This window comes from Heterodontus francisci, chromosome 34, assembly GCF_036365525.1.
Source record: "Heterodontus francisci isolate sHetFra1 chromosome 34, sHetFra1.hap1, whole genome shotgun sequence".
NCBI classification, from domain to species: Eukaryota; Metazoa; Chordata; class Chondrichthyes; order Heterodontiformes; family Heterodontidae; genus Heterodontus; species Heterodontus francisci.
Window position 1 is genome coordinate 3,098,594 of NC_090404.1, and position 20,828 is coordinate 3,119,421.

Here is a 20,828-nt window from a genome sequence, read left to right on the forward strand (position 1 = left end):
CTGGAAGGGTTTAGTTTCAGTTTGAACTTTTAAAACAGGCAGTGGGTTTTTGTCCCCCGAATGAAGACCCAGCTCTCTCTCTCAAAAAGAAATCCTGCATACAGAGTTTCAGCTTCCTATTTCCAACTGTATTTGAAGAAACCCTGCATATCGGATGTGTGGGAACTAAAACCCTGTCGCTGCATTCCTGCTGTAAAACCTATTTTAATCCTCTGTAGCTTCATCGCTTGGAAAGCCTACCCAAACTGATCATCATCTCCTGGAAAGAACTGTTCTCGGAAGATCCTAGTAACAGACAGCTGTCAAATCAAACACAAAGGACATCTTCCCATTTCTTTTTTTTTTGTCTTCAGGTCTGATCACGTATTCAGCCTAAGTGGGGTTTTTCCTGTTCTTTTTTTTTCTGGGCTTTAAACAAAAAATCCCCTTTTATTTTCCCGGTTAACAGGTGTGTGTGTGCGTGTGTGTGTGTGTGTGTGTGTGTGTGTGTGTGTGTGTGAGAAAGGTAAAAAGGGAACTTTAAAATTTCAATCTGTGTGTTTATGATTTACCTCATTATTAGTTAAATTAGTTTTATAATAAACTGATAATTAATGACACCTGGTTGGTGTGTTTTATTCTGGGGAAAAAGAGTCTATGATTGTCTGGGTAAGTGGGAAAATTTATTGATATGTTGTGCCCTGTGGTGAAGTGGGACTGAATTAACAGTGCACTCCTCACACCTCGGTTGTAACATTATTCGAGTAGCAACAATCCCCTCCCCTCACCACTGGACCATCTCACCTTGGGGTCTGTGCATTGCAGTGATAAACATATTCCAATATTGTGTCATCTTCAAACCTCTCGGCGTACTTTATCTTCAAGTCTGGCCGGAATCGTTGGACCAAGGAGGGGCCTGCGGAAGAGACACAGAGGTGAAAGCAGCAGGCTGACACCCCTCCCCGCACCCCCACCACACTCCCCACCCAGCCCATCACCTGAACTGTGGGCCACCCCATACTCCACCCAAACTCCCAGAGAGACTTTACACAGGGTGTCTCTCCTGCTGGGGTATTGTGATGTACGGCCCATAACACACGGCAGTGTAAAATAAAGACAGTCCCTTACTCACCCAGCATTTAATAAGCACAGTTCCTTCATCGGTGCAGCGTAAAATAAGGACGGTCCCTTACCCAGTGAAAAATGATGCCCTGAATAAGCTAGTGTAAAATATTAACAGTCCCTGACTCACTGGGTGCGAAACACAGACGGTCCCTTACTCACTGGGTGTGAAATATAGATGGTCCATTACTCACAGGGAGTGAAACATGGACAGTGCCTTACACACTGCATGTGAAATAATGATGGTCCCTTACTGGGTGTGAAACACAGACGGTTCCTTACTCACTGGGTGTGAAATAAGGACAGTCCCTTACTCACTGGGTGTGAACTAAGGACGGTCCCTTTTTACTGGGGTTGAAATAAAGATGGTCCCTGACTCACTGGGTGAGAAATACGGACAGTCCCTTACTCACTGGGTGTGAAATAATGATGGTCCCTAACTCACTGGGTGGGAAACACGGACGGTTCCACTCTCTGGCTGTGTAATAAGGACGGTCCCTAACTCACTGGGTGTGAAAAACAGATGATCCCTTACTCACTAGGTGTGAATTGCATACAGTCCCCTACTCACTGGGTGTGAGACACGGATGGTCACTGACTCACTGGGTGTGAAATAAGGACACTCCCCTACTCACTGGCTGGGAAACACGGACACTCCCTTACTCACTGGCTGGGAAACACGGACACTCCCTTACTCACTGGCTGGGAAACACGGACACTCCCTTACTCACTGGCTGGGAAACACGGACACTCCCTTACTCACTGGCTGGGAAACACGGACACTCCCTTACTCACTGGCTGGGAAACACGGACACTCCCTTACTCACTGGCTGGGAAACACGGACACTCCCTTACTCACTGGCTGGGAAACACGGACAGTCCCTTACTCACTGGCTGGGAAACACGGACAGTCCCTTACTCACTGGGTGTGAAATAAGAATGGTCTCTTATTCACGAGGAGGGAAACATGGACGGTACCTTATAACTAGGTGTGAATGAAGGACAGTCCCTTACTCACTAGGTGTGAAACACGGAGGGTCACTTACTCACTGGGTGTGAAATAAGGACAGTCCCTTATTCACTGGCTGGGAAACATGGATGGTCCCTTACTCAATGGGTCTGAAACACAGATTGTCCCTTACTCACTGGGTGTGAAATACGGACGGTCCCTTACTCACTGGGTGTGAAATACGGACGGTCCCTTACTCACTGGGTGTGAAACACGGAGGGTCACTTACTCACTGGGTGTGAAATAAGGACAGTCCCTTATTCACTGGCTGGGAAATACGGATGGTCCCTTTTTACTGGGGTTGAAATAAAGATGGTCCCTGACTCACTGGGTGAGAAATACGGACTGTCCCTTACTCACTGGGTGTGAAATACGGACGGTCCCTTACTCACTGGGTGTGAAATACGGACGGTCCCTTACTCACTGGGTGTGAAATACGGACGGTCCCTTACTCACTGGGTGTGAAATACGGACGGTCCCTTACTCACTGGGTGTGAAATACGGATGGTCCCTTACTCAATGGGTGCGAAATACGGACGGTCCCTTACTCACTGGGTGTGAAATACGGATGGTCCCTTACTCACTGGGTGTGAAATACGGATGGTCCCTTACTCAATGGGTGTGAAATACGGATGGTCCCTTACTCAATGGGTGCGAAATACGGATGGTCCCTTACTCACTGGGTGTGAAATACGGATGGTCCCTTACTCAATGGGTGTGAAATACGGACGGTCTCTTACTCACTGGGTGTGAAATACGGACGGTCTCTTACTCACTGGGTGTGAAATACGGACGGTCCCTTACTCAATGGGTGTGAAATACGGATGGTCCCTTACTCAATGGGTGCGAAATACGGATGGTCCCTTACTCACTGGGTGTGAAATACGGATGGTCCCTTACTCAATGGGTGCGAAATACGGACGGTCCCTTACTCAATGGGTGTGAAATACGGATGGTCCCTTACTCAATGGGTGTGAAATACGGATGGTCCCTTACTCAATGGGTGTGATATAAGGACGGTCCCTTATTCACTGGCTGGGAAACATGGATGGTCCCTTACTCAATGGATGTGAAATAAGGACGGTCCCTTACTCAATGGGTCTGAAACGCAGATTGTCCCTTACTCACTGGGTGTGAAACACGGACAGTCCCTTAATCACTGTGTGTGAAACACAGATGGTCCCTTTCCCACTAAGTGCAAATCCCAACGGTCCCTTACTCCCTGGGAGTGAAACACGGACAATCGCTTACTCACTGTTTAAAATAAAGATGGTCCCTTACTCACTGGGTGTGAAATGCAGCCTGTCAATTACTCACTGGGAGTGAAATAAGGATGGTCCCCAACTTGCTGGGTATGAAACATGGGACGTTCCCTTACTCACTGGGTGTGAAATAAGGATGGTCGCATTCTCACTGGATGTGATCTTGGAGTGTAAATGTATTCAGTCCCTTTTTGCTTATTCTACATGGTAAATTGGGACATCTTGTTTAATCTTCATTGTGTAAATTGCAGATGCTCCCTTACTGCACAGTGTAAATTGTAAACGCTCCCTTACGGCACAGAGTGTAAATTGTAAACGCTCCCTTACGGCACAGAATGTAAATTGTAGTCGCTCCCTTACTGCACTGTGTAAATTGTAGACGCTCCCTTACTGCACAGGGTGTAAATTGTAAACGCTCCCTTACGGCACAGAGTGTAAATTGTAGTCACTCCCTTACTGCACTGTGTAAATTGTAGACGCTCCCTTACTGCACTGTGTAAATTGTAGACGCTCCCTTACTGCACAGAGTGTAAATTGTAAATGCTCCCTTACGGCACAGAGTGTAAATTGTAAACGCTCCCTTATGGCACAGAGTGTAAATTGTAAACGCTCCCTTATGGCACAGAGTGTAAATTGTAGACACTCCCTTACTGCACTGTGTAAATTGTAGATGCTCCCTTACTGCACTGTGTAAATTGTAGACGCTCCCTTACTGCACTGTGTAAATTGTAGACGCTCCCTTACTGCACTGTGTAAATTGTAGACGCTCCCTTACTGCACTGTGTAAATTGTAGGTGTTCCCTGATGGCTTAGCCTGTAAATTGTAGACACTCCTTTTCTGCACTGTGCAAGTTGTAGATGCTCCCTTACTGCACAGTGTAAATTGCAGACTCTCCCACACTGCACAGTGTTTAAATTACAGATGCTCCCTGACTGCACAGAGTGTAAATTGTAGACGCTCTCTTACTGCACAGCATGTAAACTGTAGGAGCCCCCTTATTGCACAGTGTTAATTGTGGACACTCCCTTCCTGCACTGTGTATATTGAAGACGCTCCCTTACCCCATGGTCCTGCTGCCCTAAGCACAGCCAGGAAGTTGAAACGGCCCAGGATGGTGGCAGCAGCCTTCACCCACATGGGGGGCTTCCAGGTCTCTGATAGGTCGGCCGGTCGCTCTGGGAAACCCCACGGATCGACGAGGATGAGATGCTTCACTCTGTGTCCAAGAGATAAAGATGTGTGTTTCCAACAGGCGATGAGATCCCCGACACCGTTACACCCAATGAAGTACTGCTGTTCTCACAACTGTACACACCAGGGAAAAGGGGCAACCAATTTGTGCACAGCAAGATCCCACAAGGAGCAATGAGGTAAAATGGCCACATCATGTGTGATGTTGGCTGAGGGATAAATATTGGTCCATAGACACCAGGATACAGTCTGGCTGCTCCTCCCAACACTGATACAGCACCGAAAACACCCAACCAAGAGAGCAAATGGGGGAGCCATGCTTTAATGTCCCCGCCTGAAAGACAGCACCTCTGACAGTGCAGCACTCCCCCAGTACTGACCCTCCGACAGTGCAGCACTCCCTCAGTACTGACCCTCCAACAGAGCAGCACTCCCTCAGTACTGACCCTCCAACAGAGCAGCACTCCCTCAGTACTGACCCTCCGACAGTGCGGCACTCCCTCAGTACTGACCCTCCAACAGTGCGGCGCTCCCTCGGTCCTGACCCTCCGACAGTGTGGCACTCCCTCAGTACTGACCCTCCGACAGTGCGGCGCTCCCTCAGTCGTGACCCTCCGACAGTGCGGCGCTCCCTCAGTCGTGACCCTCCGACAGTGCGGCACTCCCTCAGTACTGACCCTCCGACAGTGCGGCACTCCCTCAGTACTGACCCTCCAACAGTGCGGCGCTCCCTCGGTCCTGACCGTCCGACAGTGCGGCACTCCCTCAGTACTGACCCTCCGACAGTGCAGCACTCCCTCAGTCGTGACCCTCTGACAGTGCAGCACTCCCCCAGTACTGACCCTCCGACAGTGCAGCACTCCCTCAGTCGTGACCCTCCGACAGTGCGGCACTCCCTCAGTACTGACCCTCCGACAGTGCGGCACTCCCTCAGTACTGACCCTCCAACAGTGCGGCGCTCCCTCGGTCCTGACCGTCCGACAGTGCGGCACTCCCTCAGTACTGACCCTCCGACAGTTATGGGCACCGGGGGTAAACATTGACCTGGATGATGCGTCTGGGTTGAACCTTGAACCCACAACATTCTGACTCAGAGGAGTGAGTGTTGACACAATGTTTGAGGGCAGAGATCGCCAGGCGGTGAGAGAACGCGGTTCTTCCCCAAAATCCCCCACCCATTAAACACCTTGCATCAACCCCTCCCCTTTGACCTTCTTGCATTCTCTTTGACCTCCTCACCACCAACCACCCCCCCCCCCTCTGACCTCCTCCTCACCTCTCAGGGTGCTTGATGGTGTAGCTGGCTGCCAGGTAACCGCCCAGGCTGTGGCCCAACAGGATCATGTCCCTCAAACCCAACTGGGCCCTCCAGTCCTCGATGGAGCGGACAAACTCGGCCTCCACGGCCTCGGGCTCGCTGGGGAAGGTGGGCCGGGAGCTGCGACCGAAGCCCAGCAGGTCGAAGGCGTGGAGTGGCCGTCGGAGGCTCAGAGACTCCAGGTTCTGCACCCACAGCCCCACGCCCCCCCCAAAGCCGTGCACCAGCACCAGGGGCGTGCTTCTGTTCCCGTACTGCGGGCTCAGGCTCAGGGTCCAGATCCGGTGGTCGCTCGGCAACGTGACGTAGCGCGACTCGAAACGTGTCTTGATACCTGGAAGGGGTGGGGGGGGGGTAGGGGGTGCAGGGATAACACAACATAACACAGTGAGTGGTTAGAGGGATAACAGTGTGGTCGGCACTAGAGAGAGGGGGAGGGAGAGAGAGAGAGAGAGAGGAAGGGAGGGAGAGAGGGAAAACATAGGAAATAGGAGCAGGATGAGGCCATTCAGCCCCTCGATCCTGCTCCGCCATTCAATAAGATCATGGCTGGTCTGATTGCAGACTTAACTCCACTTTCCTGCTGGCCCCCCATAACCCTTGACTCCCTTGTCAATCAAAGATCTGTCTAACACAGCCTTGTACATATTCCTGACCCAGCCTCACTGCTCGCTGGGGAAGAAAATTCCAAACACTAATGACCATTTGAGAGAAGAAATTCTTCCTCATCTCCATCTTAAATGGGAGACTCCTTCATTTGAAACTCTACTGCCTAATACTAGATTCCCCCATGAAGGGAAACACCCTCTCTGTATCTACCCTGTCAACCTCCCTCAGAATCATATGTTTCAATCAGATCAGCTCTCAATCCTCGAAACTCCAGAGTACAGACCCAACCTGCTCAACCTTTCCTCTTAATACAAACCCCTCATCCCAGGAATCAGCCCAGTGAACCTTCTCTGAACTTTTTTTTTTATTTCCAAAATATACTTTATTCATAAAAATCTGTAAAAAAAAATTACATTCCCAAACAGTTTCAAACAGCACCAAGTCAAAAAATACAAACAGTGCAAAGATGATCAGTTACCTTCTGTTCAATCATGAGTTGCCTCACAACCCTTCCATTTCACATTTGTCAGGCCATATACATTTTTACATTTGACACGAGACAAAATTTTCTGGATACAGTTCGAGGGGTTTCCCATGGATCCAGCCCCTCAGTCCAGCTTGGTGGGGGGACCTTACACAGTGGTCTATCCCCATTGAGCCTTTGCTGCGGCTGCCCCAAGCTTTAGTGCGTCCCTCAGTAGTCCTGGACGTTGGAATGTGCCAGTCTGCAACATTCGGTGGTGGACAACTCTTTGCGCTGGAAGACCAGCAAGTTTCGGGCAGACCAAAGGGCGTCTTTCACCGAATTGATAGTCCTCCAGCAGCAGTTGGTGTTTGTCTCAGTGTGCGTCCCTGGGAACAGCCCGTAGAGCACAGACTCCTGTGTTACAGAGCTGCTTGGGATGAACCTTGACAAAAACCACTGCATCTCTTTCCACACCTGCTTTGCAAAGACACATTCCAGGAGGAGGTGGGCAACCGTCTCTTCCCCACCACAGCCACCACGGGGGCATTGTGCAGAGGGGGCGAGACTTTGGGCGTGCAGGAAGGATCTGACGGGGAGGGCCCTTCTCACCACCAGCCAAGCTACGTCTTGGTGCTTGTTTGAAACTTCTGGTGATGAGGCATTCCGCCAAATGACTTTGACGGTCTGCTCGGGGAACCATCCGACAGGATCCACCGTCTCCTTTTCCCGTAGGGCCTTGAGGACAATCCGTGCAGATCACTGCCTGATGGACCGGTGGTCAAAGGCGTTTTCCCGCAGAAACTGCTCCACGAAGGATAGGTGGTACAGCACAGTGCAACTGCATGGAGCGTTCCGTGGCAATGTGACCAGGCCCATCCTTCGCAATACCGGGGACAGATAGAACCTCAGCACGTAGTGACACTTGGAGTTTGCGTACTGGAGGTCTACACACAGCTTGATGCAGCCGCACACGAAGGTGGTCATCAGGATGAGGGCCACGTTGGGTACATTTTTCCCACCCTTGTCCAGAGATTTGAACATCGTGTCCCTCCGGACCCGGTCCATTTTAGATCCCCAGATGAAGCGGAAAATGGCTCGGGTGACTGCCACGGCGCAGGAGTGGGGTATGGGCCAGACCTGCGCCACGTAGAGCAACAACGTGAGCGCCTCGCACCTGATGACCAGGTTCTTACCCACAATGGAGAGAGATCTCTGCCCCCACATGCCCAACTTTTGTCGTACCTTGGCTACTCGCTCCTCCCAGGTTTTGGTGCACGCCCCGGCCCTTCCGAACCATATCCCCAGCACCTTCAGGTAATCTGACCTGACGGTGAAGGGGACAAAGGATCGGTCAGCCCAGTTCCCAAAGAACATGGCCTCGCTCTTGCCGTGGTTAACTTTGGCTCCCGAGGCCAGTTCGAACTGGTCGCAGATGCTCATCAGTCTGCGCACGGACAGCGGATCCGAGCAGAAAACGGCGACATCATCCATGTACAGGGAGGTTTTAACCTGAGTGCCTCCACTGACTGGGATTGTCACCCCTCTTATGCTCGCATCCTTCCTAATAGACTCAGCAAAGGGTTCAATACAGCAAACAAACAAGACAGGGGAGAGAGGACAGCCCTGTCTGACTCCAGATTGAATCGGGAAACTTTCCGATTCCCACCCATTGATTGAGACTGCGCTACTGATGTTTGTGTAGAGCAGTTTGATCCAATTGCAGATTCCCTCCCCAAACCCCACTTTGGAAAGCACGTCCATCATGTAGGTGTGCGATATCCTGTCAAAAGCCTTCTCCTGGTCCAGGCTGATGAGGCAGGTGTCCACCCTCCTGTCCCGTACGTAGGCGATCGTATCCCTGAGTAGCGCGAGACTATCAGAGATCTTCCTGCCGGGTACAGTACAGGTCTGATCAGGGTGAATCACCAACTCCAGAGCAGACTTGATTCGACTGGCTATGACTTTGGACAGAATCTTGTAATCAACATTAAGCAGTGAGATGGGCCGCCAATTTCTGATTTCTGCCCTCTTCCCCCTTCCACTTGTAAATGAGGGTGATGATGCCTTTCCTCATGGATTCTGACATGCTGCCGGCCAGGAGCATACTCTCGTATACTTCCAGCAGGTCAGGGCCGACCCAGTCCCACAGGGCCGAGTACAACTCGACCGGTAAGCCATCTCTAATCTCCTCCAGCCCCTACACCCCTCCCTATCTCTGTAACCTCCTCCAGTCCCTACACCCCTCGCTATCTCTGTAATCTCCTCCAGCCTCTACACCCCTCCCTATCTCTGTAACCTCCTCCAGTCCCTACACCCCTCGCTATCTCTGTAATCTCCTCCAGCCTCTACACCCCTCCCTATCTCTGTAACCTCCTCCAGTCCCTACACCCCTCGCTATCTCTGTAATCTCCTCCAGCCTCTACACCCCTCCCTATCTCTGTAACCTCCTCCAGTCCCTTCACCCCTCCCTATCTCTGTCATCCCCTCCAGTCCCTACACCCCTCCCTATCTCTGTAACCTCCTCCAGTCCCTTCACCCCTCCCTATCTCTGTAATCTCCTCAAATTCCTGCCTCTCCGGTTGGTGGCCGTGCCTTCAGCCACCTGGGCCTTAAGCTCCAATATCGAGGTGTTGCTTGACCGGGAGCCAGTGTAGGTCAGTGAGCACAGGGGGTGATAGGGGGAACGGGACTCAGTGTGAGTTAGGACACGAACAACAGAGTTTAAGATGTGCAGATGGTTACAGAGGGTAGAATGTGGGTGACCAGGCAGGGATAGTCAAGTCTAGAGGTAACAAAGGCAGGAACGAGGGTCCCAGCAGCAGATGAGCTGAAGCTGGGAGGTGGGTGATGTTATGGAGGTCGATCTAAGTCATGGCTCTGATATGTGGTCAGATGTTCAACTGGGGGTCAAATGTGACACCAAGGTTGCCGAGAATCTGGCTCAGCCTCAGAGAGTTACCAGGGAGAGGGATAGAGTCAGTGAAGGGGGAACGGAGTCTTTGGTGGGGTCCGAAGACGATGGTTTTGGTTTTCCCAATATTTCACTGGAAGAAATTTCCATTCATGCAGTACTGGCTGTCGGACAAGCAAACAGAGAGTTTAGAGACAACAGAGGGTCCGAGAGAGGTGGTGGTTAAGGTAGAGATGGGTGTCTTCAGTGTACATGTGTAAACTGATGCTGTGTTTTCAGATGATGTCGCCGAGGGGCAGCATGTCGATGAGGAATAGGAGGGAACCAAGCATTGGAGACAGGTGAGGAGGGCATGAAGTCCATTAGGTGGATAGAGTATCAAAGACAAACTGCTGCAGTTATTCCCATGGGATAAGATAAGAACATAAGAAATAGGAGAAGGAGTAGGCCATTCGGCCCTTTGAGCCTACTCCACCATTTAATATGATCATGACTGACCTTTAACCTTCCTACACTATCCCTTAATCCCCACAAATCTATTGATCTCTGTCTTGAATATACTCAATGACTGAGGGGTAGAGGATTCCAAAGATCCACAACCCTTTGAGTGAAGGAATTTCTCCACTTTTCGGTCCTGAATGACTGACCTTTTATTCTGAGACTATGTCCCCTAGTTTGTGACTTCCCGGCCATGGGAAACAGCCCCTCAGTATCTACTCTATCAGGCCCCTTAAGAGTCTTTATATTTCAATGATATCACCTCTCATTCTTCTGAACTCGAGGGTAGATAGGCCCATTCTACTCAATGTCTCATAGGACAATCCCCTCATCCCTGAAGTCAATCTAGCGAACCTTCATTGCACTCCTTCCAAGACAAGAACATCCTTCCTTAGGTAAGGAGACCAAAACTGCACACAATATTCCAGGTGTGGCCTCACCAAGGCCCTGTATAATTGCAGCAAGACATCCCTGCTCCTGTACTCGAATCCTCTCGCTATGAAGGCCAACATACCATTTGCCCTTTTTACCGCCTGTTGCACCTGCATGCTTACCTTCAGCGACTAGTGTATGAGAACACCCAGGTCTCGCTGCATATTCCCCTCTCTCAGTTTATAGCCATTCAGATAAGAATCTGCCTTCCTGTTTTTGCTACCAAAGTGGATAACCTCACATTTATCCACATTATACTGCATCTGCCATGCATTAGCCCACTCACTCAACTTATCCAAATTACCCTGAAGCCTCTCTGCATCCTCCTCACAACTCACCCCCCACCCAGTTTTGTGTCATCTGCAAATGTGGAGAAATTACATTTAGTTCCCTCATCTAAATCATTAATGTATATTGTGAATAGCTGGGGTCCGAGCACAGATCCCTGCGGTACCCCACTAGTCACTGCCTGTCATTCGGAAAAAGACCCATTTATCCCTATCCTTAGTTTCCTGTCTGCCAACCAATTTTCTATCCATCGCAATACACTACCCCCAATCCCAAGCGCTTTAATTTTACACGCTAATCTCTTATGTGGGACTTTGTCGAAAGCCTTCTAAAAGTCCAAATAAACCACATCCACTGGCTCCTCCTCATCAACTCTACTGGTTACATCCTCAAAGAATTCCAGTAGATTTGTCAAGCATGATTTCCCTTTTGTAAATCCATGCTGACTCTGCCTGATTCTATCACTGTTCTCCAAGTGCTCTGCTATAAAATCTTTTATAATGGACTCCAGAATTTTCTCCATTACTGACGTCAGGCTGACTGGTCTATAATTCCCTGCTTTCTCTCTACCTCCCTCGATAAATAGTGGGGTTACATTAGCTACCCTCCAATCTGTCGGAACTGTTCCAGAGTCTATAGAATCTTAGAAGATGACCACCAATGCATCCACTATTTCTAGGGCCACTTCCTTAAGTACTCTGGGGTGTAGATTATCAGGCCCTGGGGATTTATCGGCCTTCAATCCCATCAATTTCCCCAACACCATCTCTCTACTAATACTGATTTCTTTCAGTTCCTCTCTCTCACTAAGCCCTGTGTTCCCCAACATTTCTGGTATGATATTTGTGTCCTCCTTTGTGAAGACTGAACCAAAGTATGCATTTAGTTGGTCAGCCATTTCTTTGTTCCCCATAATAAATTCCCCTGTCTCTGACTGTAAGGGATCTATATTTATCTTCACCAATCCTTTTCTCTTCACCTACCTATAGAAACTTTTACAGTCAGTGTTTATGTTCCCTGCAAGCTTACTCTCGTACTCTATTTTCCCCTTCTTAATCAATCCCTTGGTCCTCCTTTGCTGAATTCGAAGGGATTGATCTGAAGGAAAACATACCATTTACTTTCCCAATTGCTTGCTGCACCTGCATGTTAACTTTCTGTGATTTGTGTACAATAACACCCAGGTCCCTCTAAATATCAACACTTCCCTGTTTCTCACCAATTAAAGAAAAAAAATCACTTTTTCTAATTTTCCTCCCGAATTCAGGGCATCTCCCATGAAACACCTTGGGGGATGTTATTCTCCACTGAAGGTGCAAGTTGTTGTTGTAAGTGAACAAAGAAAGGATCCAAACTTTGAACGTCTTACCTGCCAGGATCCGGGCTTCGACAGCCTTCAGCTGTGCCATGGAGGTGGGGCACCAGGCAGGCAACCAGCTAGACAACCAACTCTGGGTCCTAGGAGAGAACGGAGAGCACGTGGTAACCGTGGAGATTTGGCATAAACCGCGGGACCCTCCTGACAGTGACCAGTGAGAGACCAGGAAGAGGGATTTGCGAGGAGAGAGCGAGGGAAAGGGGGGGGAGGAGAGGTGGGGAAGAGAGGCTCCCCTCCCTATCCCTATAACCTCCTCCAGTCCCACAACCCTCCCTATCCCTGTAACCTCCTCCAGTCCCTACACCCCTCGCTATCCCTGTAACCTCCTCCAGTCCCACAACCCTCCCTATCCCTGTAACCTCCTCCAGCCCCTACACCTCTCCCTATCCCTGTAACCTCCTCCAGCCCCTACACCTCTCCCTATCTCTGTAATCTCCTCCAGCCCCTACACCTCTCCCTATCCCTGTAACCTCCTCCAGCCCCTACACCTCTCCCTATCCCTGTAACCTCCTCCAGTCCCATAACCCTCCCTATCTCTGTAACCTCCTCCAGTCCCACAACCCTCCCTATCTCTGTAACCTCCTCCAGTCCCACAACCCTCCCTATCTCTGTAACCTCCTCCAGCCCCTACACCTCTCCCTATCTCTGTAACCTCCTCCAGCCCCTACACCTCTCCCTATCCCTGTAACCTCCTCCAGTCCCATAACCCTCCCTATCTCTGTAACCTCCTCCAGCCCCTACACCTCTCCCTATCCCTGTAACCTCCTCCAGTCCCATAACCCTCCCTATCTCTGTAATCTCCTCCAGCCTCTACACCCCTCCCTATTTCTGTAATCTCCTCCAGTCCCACACCCTATTATTTCCGTCAAGGTGCTACACAAATGCAAGTTATGGTTACATTTTCGGATGACCAATTCATTCCAGTTTCTTAGAATCTCCACCCAGCTAACACTGTATTAACCTTTGTATCCCTGGGCTTGGGGAGGGGGAGACAGGGGAGGGAAATCAGCCAGGAACTCCTGCTGATCACTATCCTGCTGCAAAGTTGGGCAAGGACAGAATCAGGCTCGGCTGTGATGCCCCCATGGTTGAACAGCTGCATGGCCTCACGCATGTGCCACTTGGACGAGGTGCCAGTGTCAGTGCTTTCAAGCTCGGAAAATGGGAGGAAATAAAGTGAACCTGGCTCCATTAAGACTTACTGACGAGTTCCCAAAACAGTCTAGAACTTTCCTGAATTGTTCCACTTCTCCAAACATCCCTTTTTGGACCACATACACAGTTGTAGAAATCCCCACCACACACACTCAAATAAAACACCTCGGAGGAAGTGAAAGAGAGGAACGGAAACTGATAATACTCACTGAACAGGTTTCACAAAGACTGAGCTGGAGAAGCCACACTAAATTGGCAAGGAGTTGTCATAAAATCGACAACAAAAACCTACAGAAACCGATGGGGAAAGGACAAGAAATGGGCATAAAGTATGGAAAACTGACAGGATATTAGCAAGAAATTGGCATGAATCTGACAGGCTACTGACATGAAAGCGACATGAAAGCGACATGAATCTGACAGGCCTTTAGAATCATAAAGTTTGACACAGGAAGAGGCCACTTGGCTTTTGACATGAATCTGAGACTATTAACTTGAAATCGACATGAATCTGACAGGCTTTTGACATCAAATCGATATGACTGAACCGACAAAAAAAATTGGCAGGAAGCCGCCTGTAAATAATTGCGATTTCTGAACACGATCTTAGCTGCCCCGGAGAGGGGGAGGGGGTTAGGGAGGAATTGGGGGGTAATTGACGGGGAAAGGGAAATTGAGGGGGAAAGGGGGGAGTGGAATTGAGGGGCGGGGGGGGGAGTGGAATTGAGGGGCGGGGGGGGGGGGGGGGAGTGGAATTGAGGGGCGGTGGGGGGGGATTGAGAGGAACATTTCTGGGCCAGGGCAACGGCTCTTCCTCCCGGGCAGATCCCGAGTGGAAAGGACCCGGAAGATGGGACAGCAGCGACACTCACACTTGCTCCGCATCCTCTTCCATTCGGCTTCCGCCTTTGATCAGGAATCCCCCCGGAGTTTGAGAGGCTTTGGAACGCTCAGACACAATGTATCAATGGGACAGAACGGAGACACAATGTATCAATGGGTTGGAACGTTGACAACAGTCAGCTGACCGGGCCCCCTGAATGTTAATGAGGGGGCGGGGCCAGAACGGGTCACGAGTCAGTGCCTCTCACTGGGCTGGCTGGTAAATCGAGAGAGACAGAGAGAATCAGATAGAGAGGATTTGAGGTACAGAGTTACAGATGAGGTTTAAAGGTACAGGGAGAGATAGAATGAGACAGAGGTGGGGAAAAGAGAGAGAAAGAGATGCAGTGGTTTTTATCGAGGTTCATCCCAAGCAGCTCTGTAACACAGGAGTCTGTGCTCTATGGGCTGCTCTACACAAACATCAGTAGCGCAGTGTCAATCAACGGGTGGGAATCGGAAAGTTTCCCGATCCAATCTGGAGTCAGACAGGGCTGCCCTCTGTCCCCGGTCTTGTTTGTTTGCTGTATTGAAGCCTTTGCTGAGTCTATTAGGAAGGATGCGAGCATAAGAGGGGTGACAATCCCAGGCAGCGGAGGCACTCAGGTCAAAACCTCCCTGTACATGGATGACGTCGCCGTCTTCTGCTCGGATCCGCTGTCCGTGCGCAGACTGATGAGCATCTGCGACCAGTTCGAACTGGCCTCGGGAGCCAAAGTTAACCACGGCAAGAGCGAGGCCATGTTCTTTGGGAACTGGGCTGACCGATCCTTTGTCCCCTTCACCGTCAGGTCAGACTACCTGAAGGTGCTGGGGATATGGTTCGGAAGGGCCGGGGCGTGCACCAAAACATGGGAGGAGCGAGTAGCCAAGGTACAACAAAAGTTGGGCATGTGGGGGCAGCGATCTCTCTCCATTGTGGGTAAGAACCTGGTCATCAGGTGCGAGGCGCTCACGTTGTTGCTCTACGTGTCGCAGGTCTGGCCCATACCCCACTCCTGCGCTGTGGCGGTCACCCGAGCCATTTTCCGCTTCATCTGGAGATCTAAAATGGACCGGGTCCGGAGGGACACGATGTTCAAATCTCTGGACAAGGGCGGGAAAAATGTACCCAACGTGGCCCTCATCCTGATGACCACCTTCGTGTGCGGCTGCATCAAGCTATGTGTAGATCCCCAGTACGCAAACTCCAAGTGTCACTACGTGCTGAGGTTCTATCTGTCCCCGGTGTTGCGAAGAATGGGCCTGGTCACATTGCCGCGGAACGCACCATGCAGTTGGGCGGCGCCGTACCACCTATCCTTCGTGGAGCAGTTTCTGCGGAAAAACACCTTTGACCACCGGTCCATCAGGCAGTGGTCTGCACGGAATGTCCTCAAGACCCTACGGGAAAAGGAGACGGTGGATCCTGTCGGATGGTTCCCCGAGCAGACCGTCAAAGTCATTTGGCGGAATGCCTCATCACCAGAACTTTCAAACAAGCACCAAGACGTAGCTTGGCTGGTGGTGAGAAGGGCCCTCCCCGTCAGATCCTTCATGCACACCCGAAGTCTCGCCCCCTCCGCACAGTGCCCCCGCGTTGGCTGTGGTGGGGAAGAGACGGTCGCCCACCTCCTCCTGGAATGTGCCTTTGCAAAGCAGGTGTGGAAAGAGATGCAGTGGTTTTTGTCAAGGTTCATCCCAAGCAGCTCTGTAACACAGGTGTCTGTGCTCTTCGGGCTGTTTCCAGGGACGCACACCGAGACAAACATCAACTGCTGCTGGAGGACGATCAATTCGGTGAAAGACGCCCTTTGGTCTGCCCGAAACTTGCTGGTCTTCCAGCGCAAAGAGTTGTCCACCACCGAATGTTGCAGACTGGCACATTCCAAGGTCCAGGACTACGTGCTGAGGGACGCACTAAAGCTTGGGGCAGCCGCAGCAAAGGCTCAATGGGGAAAGACCACAGTGTAAGGTCCCCCCACCAAGCTGAACTGAGGGGCTGGATCCATGGGAAACCCCTCGAACTGTATCGTTAATATTTTCATTTGCTGTAAATGTAAAAATGTATATGGCATGACAATGAAATGGAAGGGTTGTGAGGCAACTCATGATTGTATGGAAGGAAACTGATCATCTTTGCACTGTTTGTATTTTTTGACTTGATGCTGTTTTAAACTGTTTGGGAATGTAATTTTTACAGATTTTTATGAATAAAGTATATTTTGGAAATAAAAAAAAAAGCAAAGAGAGAGAAAGTAACCGATTGAGGTTTAGAGAGACAGGAACAGATGAGACAGTTTTTAAAAAAAATTCTTTCATGGGATTTGGGCGTCACTGGCAAAGCCAGCACTTGTTGCCCATCCCTAATTGCCTTTGATAACTGAGTGACTTGCTAGGGCCATTTCAGAGGGCAGTTCAGAGTTAACCACATTGCTGTGGGTCTGGAGTCACATGTAGGCCAGACCAGGTAAGGAGGACACATTTCCTTGCCTAAAGGACATAAGTGAACCAGATGGGTTTTTGCAACAATCGATAGTTTCATGGCACCAGTGCTGAGCCGAACTTTCATCTTTAGATTTTTATTAGTTAATTAAATTTATTAATGAACTGATTTAAAACTCCACCAGCTGCCATGGTGGGGTTTGAACCCATTTCCCTGGGGCTGTAGCCTGGGTCTTTGGAATGCTAGTTTAGGGAACCATCAGGTAATACTAGAGAAGGAAGCCAAGGTACACCAGAGAATTGGGAGAGACTGATGTCACTGCAGCAGAAAAAAGTAAAGTATTAGGTGGGGTCAGAGTAAGAGGAAATGTAATAAGATCATAAATTAACTTTCATGTGCATCTATATGAATGCTGGGAGTGTGATAAATAAGGTAGCAGAGTTACAGGTGCAGAAAGCCATGTGGAAATATAATGATGTGGTGGTAACATGAATTCATTCCAAAAAAAAGGCACGACTGGGTACTATGTATTCCTGGTGTTCCTCGAATTCCGGCCTCTTGAGCGTCCCCGATTTTATTCGCTCCACCATTAGCAGTCGTGCCTTCAGTTGCCGAGGACCCAAGTTCTGGAATACCCTCCGCCAACCTCTTCGCCTCACTTTCCCCCTTCAAGACACTCCTTAAAACCTACCTATTTGACCACGCTTTGGGTCACATGACCTAATGTCTCCTTATGAGGCTCGGTGCCGTACTTTGTTTTATAATGCTCTTGGAAAGCGCCTAGGGATGTTTTATTACATTAAAGGCGCTATATAAATGTAAGTTGTGTTCAGGAAAGATAGGGAAGGAAGGAAAGGAGGAGGGGTAGCAGTACCGATTCAAGAGAACATTACAGTGTTGGAGAGAGAGGGTGTCCGAGAGGGGTCAAGGGCAGAATCTATTTGGTTAGAGCTAAGAAACAATAGAGGTACCATTACACTGCTGGGTGTATTCGATAGGCAGCCAACTGGTGGGAAAGATATGAGTGAGAGGGAACAGAGAGTAGTGGTGAATGATTGACTGGAGGAAGATATACACTGGGGTTCCCGGAGGTCAGTATTAGGGTCACTGTTTTTCTTGATGTATGTTAATGACCTTGACTTGGGTGTACGGGGCAAATTAACAGATGGCACAAAACTTGGGAGCATTGTGAACTGTGAGGAGGATAGTGTCGAACTTCAAAAGGACACAGACAAGTCGGTAGAATGGGCAGACAGGGGGCAGATGAAGTTCAATGTGAAGAAATGTAAGGTGATTCATTTTGGTAGGAAGAACATGGAGAGACAATATAGAATAAAGGGTACAATTCTAAAGGGGGTGCAGGAGCAGAGGGACCTGGTGTATATGTGCATAAGTCATTGAAGGTGGCAGGACAGGTTGAGAGAGTGGTTAATAAAGCACACAGTATCCTGGGCTTTATTAATAGGGACATAGAGTACAAGAGCAAGGAGGTCATGTTGAACTTGTATAAAACACTAGTTCGGCCTCAGCTGGAGTATTGTGTCCAGTTCTGGGCACCACACTTGAGGAAAGACGTGACGGCGTTGGAGAGAGTACAGAAAAGATTCAGGAGAATGGTTCCAGGGATGAGGAATTTCAGTTGTGAAGATAGATTGGAGAAGTTTGGACTGTTTTTTCCTTGGAGAAGAGAAGGCTGAGAGGTGATTTGATAGAGGTATTCAAAGTCACGAGGGGTCTGGACAGAGTAAATAGAGAGAAATTGTTCCCACTCGTGAAAGGATCGAGAACGAGAGGGCACAGATTGAAAGTATTTAGTAAGAGAAACAAAAGTGACATGAGGAAAAACATTTTTCACACAGCGAGTGGTTAAGGTCTGGAATGCGCTGCCTGAGAACGTGGTGGAGGCAGGTTCAATTGAAACATTCAAAAGGGAATTAGACAGTCATATGAGAAGGAAGAATGTGCAGGGTTATGGAGAGGAGGCGGGGGTAATGGGACTAGTTGAATTGCTCTTACAGAGTGCTGGCACAGACATGATGAGCCGAATGGCCTCCTTCTGTGCTATAACCATTCTATGATTCTCTAACAGACCATTTGCAAATAGATAGAGTGAGACAGACAGAGAGAAAGGGATTGAGAGTAGAGAGTTAGTGAGAATGGTGTAGAAAAGAGGCAGCGAGAGATTAGAATGAATAGAATTGTATACAGTATACAGCAGAAAAACAGGCCATTCAGCCTGACTGCTCCATGTCAGTGTTTATTCTTCTCCAGCCTACTTCAATTGACCCTATCAATATATCCTTCTCTCCCTTTCTCCCTCATGTGCTTACCTGATTTCCACCTTAAATCTATTACATTCACTGGCATTGACCAGAAACTGAACTGGAGTAGCCATATAAACACTTTGATTACAAGAGCAGGTCAGAGGCTGGGAATTCTGTGGTGAGTAACTCACCTCCTGACTCCCCAAAGCCTGTCCACCATCTACAAGACACAAGTCAGGAGTGTGATGGAATACTCTCCACTTGCCTGGATGGGTGCAGCTCCAACAACACTCAAGAAGCTCGACACCATCCAGGACAAAGCAGCCCACTTGATTGTCACCCCATCCACAAACATTCACTCCCTCCACCACCGACACACAGTAGTAGCAGTGTGTACCATCTACAAGATGCACTGCAGCAACACACCAAAGCTTAATCAGCACCTTCCAAACCCGCGACCTCTACCAACGAGAAGGACAAGGGCAAGTTCCCCTATAAGCCACACACCATCCTGACTTGGAACTATATCGCCGCTCCTTCACTGTCACTGGGTCAAAATCCTGGAACTCCCTTCCTAACAGCACTGTGGGTGTACCTACCCCACATGGACTGCAGCGGTTCAAGAAGGCAGCTCACCACCACCTTCTCAAAGGCAATTAGGAATGGGTAATAAATGCTGGCCTGGCCAGTGACGCCCACATCCCAGGAATGAATAAAATAAAACAACACTTTTCTCAACCACTCCCTGTGACAGCGAGTTCCACAGTCTCAGCACTCTCTAAGTGAAGATGATATTGAGATGTGTGGGTGAGGTCGGGTTGATTTAACAGTCTGATGAGCAGACTGGCCTTCCCTGCTGACTCCTCCTCTGGGATTTGGCTGTCTGAGCAGTGACAGAGAGGGAGCCCGGAGGGGTGATGTGTTATCGATGCTCCTTTCCACTGCTCCCATACACCTGCCAGATTTTATCGAAAGCTGGCACTATCAGGGAGACAGCGCTGGTATATTTAACAGCAGTTGGTGGGTGTGTGTGGCACTTTGGGATGGGGGCATGTATTGGTGCTGGGGCCGGGTGCAGAAAGAGGAAGTGTGTGGCTGTGTGGATGGCTGCAGTCAGTGTATTTCTGATCTACTGTTAGACATTACAGGATGTTTCACACACAGGAGGCAGATGGGTATCACAGTGTGTGGGAGAGAGTGAAAGAATAAAGTTAGGGAAGAAAATAAAGAGTGTAAGTGTATGTGCATTACTCTCTCAGTACTGACCCTCCGACAGTGCGGCACTCCCTCAGTACTGACTCTCCGACAGTGTGTCACTCTCTCAGTACTGACCCTCCGACAGTGCGGCACTCCCTCAGTACTGACTCTCCGACAGTGTGTCGCTCTCTCAGTACTGACCCTCCGACAGTGTGTCACTCTCTCAGTACTGACCCTCCGACAGTGTGTCACTCTCTCAGTACTGACCCCCTGACAGTGCATCACTCTCTCAGTACTGACCCTCCGACAGTGTGTCACTCCCTCAGTACTGACCCTCCGACAGTGTGTCGCTCCCTCAGTACTGACTCTCCGACAGTGCGGTGCTCCCTCAGTACTGACCCTCCGACAGTGTGTCGCTCCCTCAGTACTGACCCTCTGACA

General features: G+C 49.7%; 1 protein-coding gene across 2 annotated transcripts in view; it reads right to left on the reverse strand.

Moving 5' to 3' along the window:
• LOC137348916 ((Lyso)-N-acylphosphatidylethanolamine lipase-like) overlaps window positions 1-14,643 on the reverse strand; it is a 31,458-nt gene extending 16,815 nt beyond the window's left edge. For both annotated transcript variants that reach the window (XM_068014151.1, XM_068014150.1), the window contains exons 1-5: window positions 14,492-14,643; window positions 12,456-12,544; window positions 5,841-6,216; window positions 4,435-4,589; window positions 784-895 (exon numbers count right to left, since the gene is read on the reverse strand). In XM_068014151.1, coding sequence (XP_067870252.1) covers window positions 784-895; window positions 4,435-4,589; window positions 5,841-6,216; window positions 12,456-12,544; window positions 14,492-14,514 — 755 coding nt within the window. In that variant the 5' untranslated portion in view covers window positions 14,515-14,643. The remainder of the gene's footprint in view (window positions 1-783; window positions 896-4,434; window positions 4,590-5,840; window positions 6,217-12,455; window positions 12,545-14,491) is intronic.
• Window positions 14,644-20,828: the final 6,185 nt, after the last annotated feature.